The sequence below is a fragment of the Somniosus microcephalus genome, chromosome 2 (assembly GCF_052327205.1).
Source record: "Somniosus microcephalus isolate GS21.2 chromosome 2, FLI_Smic_1.0, whole genome shotgun sequence".
Classification (NCBI taxonomy): domain Eukaryota; kingdom Metazoa; phylum Chordata; class Chondrichthyes; order Squaliformes; family Somniosidae; genus Somniosus; species Somniosus microcephalus.
The window spans coordinates 143,019,930-143,027,349 of NC_140988.1; the positions used below are offsets into that span (position 1 = coordinate 143,019,930).

Below are 7,420 nucleotides of genomic sequence, written 5' to 3' on the forward strand. Positions count from 1 at the left end.
AAGTTTTTTGGAAAGGGGAATGCCTCCACCTTTCCCTGGAATAGAAAATAAATCTAATGGGACAAGAGGCTACGGGACATTTTTCTCATTAAAGGAAGCATCACTATTAGTACTCCTTTTTATAAAAAACTGAAATACTTACAAAGTTTGGGAACATTTTTGTTTAAACATCAATCCTCTGATGATACCAGCATTCAAACTGGGGGTAACTCCTTTTGAGCCCACCAGTGTGCGAGGAGCTTGAATCAATCTCGGTAGATGTCAATACTACAGGGTACTTCAGCAAACTTGTGACATGCTTTGACAAGGTCCTACATGGCAAGTTGGTCAAAAAAGTAAAACCCCATGGGATCCAAGGGAAAGTGGCACATTGGATCCAAAATTGGCTCAGTGGCAGGAAGCAAATGGTAATGGTTGACGGGTGTTTTTGTGACGGGAAAGGTGTTTCCAGTGGGATTCCTCAGGGCTCAGTAATAGGTCCCTTGCTTTTTGTGGTATATATCAATGATTTAGACTTCAATGTAGGGGGCATGATTAAGAAGTTTACAGATGATACAAAAATTGGCCGTGTGGTTGATAGTGAGGAAGAAAGCTGTAGACTGCAGGAAGATAGCAATGGTCTGGTCAGGTGGGCAGAAAAGTGGCAAATGGAAGTCAATCCGGCATAAAATGTAAGAGCAGAGAGGTTACACTAGAAGGTAGCAGGACAGGTAGATAAGGTGGTTGAGAAGGCATACGGAATGCTTGCCTTTATTAGCCGAGGCATAGAATACAAGAGCAGGGAGGCTATGCTTCAACTGTATAAAACACTAATTAGGCCACAGCTAGAGTACTCCATACAGTTCTGGTCACCACATTACAGGAAAGATGTGATTGCATTAGAGAGAGTACAGAGGAGATTTACGAAGATGTTGCCAGGACTGGAGAATTTTAGCTATGAGGAAAGATTGGATAGGCTGGGGTTGTTTTCTTTGGAACGGAGGAGGCTGATGGGAGACTTCATTGAGGTGTATACAATTCTGAAGGGCCTAGATAAAGTGGACAGGAAGGACCTATTTCCCTTAGCAGAGAGGTCAATAACCAGGGGGCATAGATTTAAAGTAATTGGTAGAAGAATTAGAGGGGAGTTGAGGAGAATTTTTTTCACCCAGTGTGCAGTGGGGGTCTGGAACTCACTGCCTGAAAGGGTGGTAGTGGCAGAAATCATCATCGCATTTAAAAAGTACTTGGATATGTACTTGAAGTGCCGTAACCTGCTAGGCTACGGACCAAGAGATGGAAAGTGGGATTAGGCTGGATAGCTCTTTTACGACCAGTGCAGACACGATGGGTCGAATGGCCCCCTTCTGTGCCTTGAATTTCTATGATTTCTATGATTCATTTCTATTCCGTATGATAATTATCTTTCTTTCAAATGCTCAAAGCCACAAGGTAAAATTTTAGGAGGCAAGGCTTCCATTGTGGCGCCTCACTTGACAGGAGGACCGATTGGACAATCGAGTAGAGGTCAGCGTGTCCGATTCACAGCACTCGCGATATTCCAGTCATTAAAATTAATGATCGGAAGTTCAGGAGTGTCTCGAATTGGGTGTGTTGGCCTCCATGCCTGATTCGCGGATCCATGCTAACATCAAGTGAGGCTCCATGCTAGGAGTGGAGCCTCGCAAAATGTACTGTTTCTTCACGTCTGTCATAAGCCCAGCCAACAGCTACAACCTCTTACATTTGGCTTCAATTTGCTGCAGTTACATGCACTAGTTTAGCATACTATGGGCTGCAATTTCACACTCCTGCTGCCGTGGGAGAATTCCACACAAGTGCTTACACACATGCACTTACACAAATGTGCAGAGTCTCACTGCCAATTGGTAAATTTTTTGTGGCTTGAGAGCACAGGTGAGAATGTCCATTTCTCAACACATATTTAAAAATAGCATCAGGCTATGTTTTACTCCAGGTGGTGTGAAACCCAAACTTCTGCCCCAGAAGTCTTACACTGTTATATCTGTATGTTCACATTAGGATATGACTTACGAGTTGTACTGTTACTTTTACATTGCTGCCAAGCTGTATCTGTGAGGCAAAAATAACCTTATAACTGTTCCTTACATCCTTCCCCTATTTACAGTCTTGGCTTCACTATCTCTTCTGATTTGAAATAGGTCTCCCACATTTCCATTGTTAAAGTTGCCTAGAAGAATCTCAGTTCCCTCTTTTGTCCTAAATGCCTCATTCTTTTCAACAACTTTTAAACAGTCCAAATCCATCCAAAATTTGAATACTGCTCCCATATTTTTGCAGATATGCTCTCCTCACATTCCTAAACAGATTCATCTCACACTACAGGACAGGATATAAGAAGAAGCTTGTTATCTGATAATTTATCTTTCCCTCACTAAAAGGGTAGTGGAAATTTGGAACTCTCTCCCCCAAAAGGCTATAGATGCTGGGACAATTGAAATTTTCAAGACTGAGATCAATAGATTTTTGTTAGGTAGGATATCAAGGGATATGGTGAAAGGGCCGCTGAGTGGAGTTGAGGTACAGATCAGCCATGATCTAATAGAGTGGCGGAACAGGCTCGAGAGGCTGAATAGCTTGCTCCTGTTTCAATATTTCGATTTTCCTCACTTCTAGCCTCCAACCTCTTTTCCTCTCTGTTGCAACTCCTTTTAACTTTCCTCTTTTGTTCCTCCTAAATTGAAAACATGCCATTCTATTCTGTCTTTCCCCTTCTATCCTCACTATTAAAACCACAATTGTCTCCACTCTAACTCAACCTTTCCCAGGACCACTAAACTGTGGAACTCACTACCTCCCTCAGTCTCTCCATCTTGTAATCTTCAAGTTTTTAACACCCAAGCTTGACATCACCTGTCGCTATTTCCTGACTTATTTTGTCTTGTCCTTTTTTCAACCTTGGTATTGTCCTGCACTAGGTGCTTTCACCTAGGTAACATAATTTAGAAAAAGAAAAGGCAAAATCACTTGTAATTCTCTTTTCTTAAAAGAAGTGCGTATTGCTGGTGAGACCCATCTAGTTAAGTTAGATACTAATGTTAAAATGTTAATCAACTTGATATCTGTTGGATATATAAACCATTATGCGCTTCTCCTCAATTCATTGTTCTTCTTAATTGATTAAAGTTTTTATTTTAAAATAATTTTCTTAATTGTATTGTGATTTAGTGTTCTCTTGTGATTTCTAGCTCTTATCATTAGTACCAAAGCTCAAATTAAAATGCATTATTCTTTTTCTGTAATTCTTGTAATTGTTAGGAACAAAATATTCACATCTTTCTTCGTAAATAATCTCTTTCTAGAATTTAAAAAGAACTTGGCAAAGGATATTGCTGCAGAAACATCAGGGGATTTTAGAAGAGCTTTACTCATCTTACTAGAGGTATTTCATCAAATAATTGTTTTTATACATTCAAATCTATTTTGTGTCATTATCACACGTGTAGCTATGGAACTTCTTTTTCCTTTTGCGAATGTCCATATGCATTTTATTAAAAATGGACAATCTGCTAGTACATCATTACATTATGGATGACTTAAGAACAAATGAGATTGCATTTATGTAGCTCTTTAGCATGTCCTCAGGATGTTCAAAGTACCTTACAAATTTGGATTACTTTTGAAGTGCAGTCACTGTTATGCTGTCTTGAGGGCATTCTGCTTTGTTATTTTAAAGGCAGAGCATGCTAGCCCAGTTTTTATAGCATGACAATGTACTGTGTGCCATGGGCTAGGAAACCTGTCATTAAATCCCAGACTTGTTTTAGTACTTTGGATTCTCAACTAGCTTCCTCCAGATAACTAAAGTAAAAACACATAAATCCTGGAAAGGTATAGCCAGTCAATCAGCATCTGAAATAAAAAAAGACAGGTTAATTCTTTGGGTTAGGACCCTGATCAAAATTAAAAGATATCCAAACCACTTTATTAGAATTGAGATATAGGGCTGGATTTTGTGGGTTGTAGTCCCGCCTCCATCGACTTGTGGCCAACCCACGCTATTTTCCCTTGATTGACCTTGTTAAGCTCACCCAGCGGGCTCAGCAGGCCAATTAAGGGACATCTGGTTACTGGTGATGTCAGTGATTGACATTTCATCTGTCAAAAGCTTTTGACAGATGAAAAATCAGCGTTTGACAGCTCTGTGAAGCTGTCAAACACTGACAATCTGTCTTCTAACTTGAGTCCTTCTACTCAGACTCAGTTAGAGATCCCTCCAGACTAGAAAGCAGAATGCTGCAGCTTTTGACATTTCAGCAGCCATTCTGCTTTCTGTGCCGGTGAGATGAGGGACTCCTGAGAAGGGAGGAAGCCTGCAGGAGAAAGTAAAGGTAAGTAAAACTTATTAAAACACTTTACACTTACCTCACACACTTACCTCTGCACACATGCACCCATCACTCACCTGCACAACGGATATCTTGACCCCTCCAACCCCTTCAGACCGACAGTCCGCCTCACTAACTTGGCGTGGTTCGGAGTCTTCGGGAAGCCCACACTTCAGGGTTAAAAATAGGGATTAGGCAAAAAACTGCCTGTTAACTACCTGTTAACAGGCAGTTAATTGGCACTAATCTCCTTCCCGCCTCGGGGAGGTGGCTCCCAGCACAGATCGGATACCCGCCTTCTGGGACATTGGCACAGAGGTGGGTTGTGGGCGGGATGAGTTTGTGCCCCCCGATTCTCCAATTTTCCCACCACTCCCACCTCCAAACCCGCCTCCACAGGGCTTGGAAATTCGAGCCCATAGAATAAGAGAGTTAGGGGGCAAAATTGGGTGTCTTTGCACCTCCCATTAGCACCCCCGGGAGCGCTAACGGGACGCAAATGGCTTTGCAACCGGGCGCGGCACTGACTTCGACTCCCGCCATATTCGGCGGGACTTTTGCGGCGGCACTACGGGGGTCATGATGTCATCGCCATGTGCATCGTCCCAGTAGCGCCCGGACCTGAAATTGACTTCCGCCCCCTGCAGCAGCTCCGGTAGAAAACACCGACAGCTGCAGGAGGCATGCATTGGGTGGCCGGCCGCTTTGGGGGCGTTGATTAAAGGCGGGGAGGCATAGGTGAGTAAATAAGAAACTTGCCTTTCTTGTTCTTCTCTGCTTGAGTGCCGTCTGATCGCATGGGATCGCGGCTGCCTTGGTGGTTCAGGTAGGTACTTTTTATATTGCAGAGCCTGCAGCGATGGCCCTTCCCTTTAAGGGAGGGAAGGAGCCTTTGAACGCGGCAGCGCTGCACGGTCCAGTGTGCAGCGCTGCTGAAGTCTCCGCCCCGCTTGCTGCCGATTGTGCTCCAAGAAGGAAGTGAAGAGCTTGATTTAGCCCCTCCACTTGCTTCTTGGAGCGCAAACGATGAATTTTTCAAAAGTTTTAAATTGTTAGCACCTGGCGCTAACTTTTCAAACTTTTAAAAAGTAGCGTCCCAAATGGGGCGATAGTGAATTTCTCCCCCAAAATGTCTGCATTAAAATAGCATGAAGAGGAATTTGGTATGAGTGTATTAAGCATTGATATGAGACCAGCACTAATCATGATGTCTAGACTTAAGTGTCAAACACAACTACAGTATACATGTTCTGTGAACTTTTAATTATTTTGTTTAATACCAGGCTCGGAGGGATGAAAACTGTCAGGTTGTGGATGAAAGACTTTTTAAGAGCGATGCGCAGGTATGTTCTTTTTAAATTAAGAAGTCTGTTATAGTGATGGGTAATTATTATTGAAAATGCTGCCTGAATGCTCCCTGGGGACACTTTAAAAATATTGCACTAGCTGTGCTGGCACTTTCTCCAAAACTAATGCAAAGGCAATGGAGCTTCCCAGCAATCCATTCTGAAATGTGGCTCGAACCATGCTACAAACCTCTGCTACACGCAAATTGAACTTTTTGCAGATAACTTTAGTTGTACTTTACCTATAGCCACGATATTGCAAATAAGAGATCAGACCATGGAAAATAGCAACTAACAGCTAAACAAAAGTAAATTTGAAAGGATGGTGTGCAGGTTCAATTAAACTGAGATTGGAATTGGGCAGTTTTGTGATTATGCCATTAGAGGTAAATGCAACTTATTAAATCCCTATTTGTAATTTATTCGTAAACTGGATTATAAACCATTGGCTGCAATTTTCAAAGAGGTTATAATGCAATTGATACCAGTTTCTATAATGCGTCAATATCGAAGACCAAGAAAATATACCCAGGATTATCTTTTGGAAAGCAGACCAGCTCCTATGTCTCCATGGCACCGATCCTTATCATTTAGTTTCAACACTTATGCTCCTTAAGTTCACTGACCCTAACAAATTAAAAGGCTTATTTGAAATTTTAGAATCTAAAAAGCCATTATCATTTTAATGTATCCAAATGTTGATTTGAATTAATTCTTTAATTATATCCCTCTACCACTGCGCTAACTGCTAAGTTCCATCATATATGAAGACAGCTGCTGCTGCACTAATTGATACTTCAGGAATGCATAACTCTCCACACTTCAGAAGTATAATCTTGGCATCTGGGATTGAATTAAGAAACAGAGGGGAGAGTTTTGCACTTTTATGATATGACAATGCCAGCAGCAGGGCATGCCAATGTCAATGAGCTCCTCCGGCTGTTAATCACTCTCCTGAACTAATCAACTTCTGATTTATCAAAGCTAATATGTACCCCTCTTTACCAACTAGTTCCCAAAGAAGAGAACTGGAATGTCAGTAGAATGCACACACTGAATTACTATGGGTGATATTTTCAGCTACTGGACAGCAATATTGTAAAAGCAGTTATACAAAATCTAAAATATATAAATTCTGCCTCTGCCTTACTCTCCTGATCACTTTCAGATCTCTGCAACCATCTCAATTTGTCTGGCCTTACATTTCGCCCACAAACAACGTTACAGGAGATGTACTGGTATATTTGGATATTAAATGCATTTCTCTCTCTCTAATTAATGAATTAATAAAATTGCATTCTCAGAAATCACATCCTTCAAACCCATGTATTTCCATGATTTCATTAACAGGTCATTAATTATAGAATTAGAAACAGGCAATGCCACAGTTTTCATCAGAAGATGAATTTACTCTTAGTGCTCAACCCAAAACAATACTTTTGCTGCTCCCTTGATGGTAAATGTGGAATGAAAAAAGGCCTTGCAGTCCATGAAGTCTGCTCCTTCCAACAGACCATACACAATTTGGACTTGGGTTGGACTCTTACCAACAACTTTTTATAACTGTAGCTATTGTAACTGAAGCCGTTCATGTAACTGTTCTATTGTACCCTATAGGCCCTTTACAAGGCTGGTGAGAAGAGACTGGGGACAGATGAAGCTAAATTTATTGAGGTCTTGTGCTTAAGGAGCCCTTCTCAGCTACAAATAAGTAAGAAGATTGTT

The 7,420-nt window shown here is 41.4% G+C and overlaps 1 protein-coding gene across 1 annotated transcript in view; it reads left to right on the forward strand.

Annotated features, from left to right (window-relative positions):
- Positions 1-7,420, forward strand: part of anxa3a (annexin A3a) — a 114,588-nt gene that overhangs the window by 77,095 nt on the left and 30,073 nt on the right. The window contains exons 8-10 of the mRNA XM_085963242.1: positions 3,324-3,403; positions 5,633-5,692; positions 7,313-7,406. Coding sequence (XP_085819368.1) covers positions 3,324-3,403; positions 5,633-5,692; positions 7,313-7,406 — 234 coding nt within the window. The remainder of the gene's footprint in view (positions 1-3,323; positions 3,404-5,632; positions 5,693-7,312; positions 7,407-7,420) is intronic.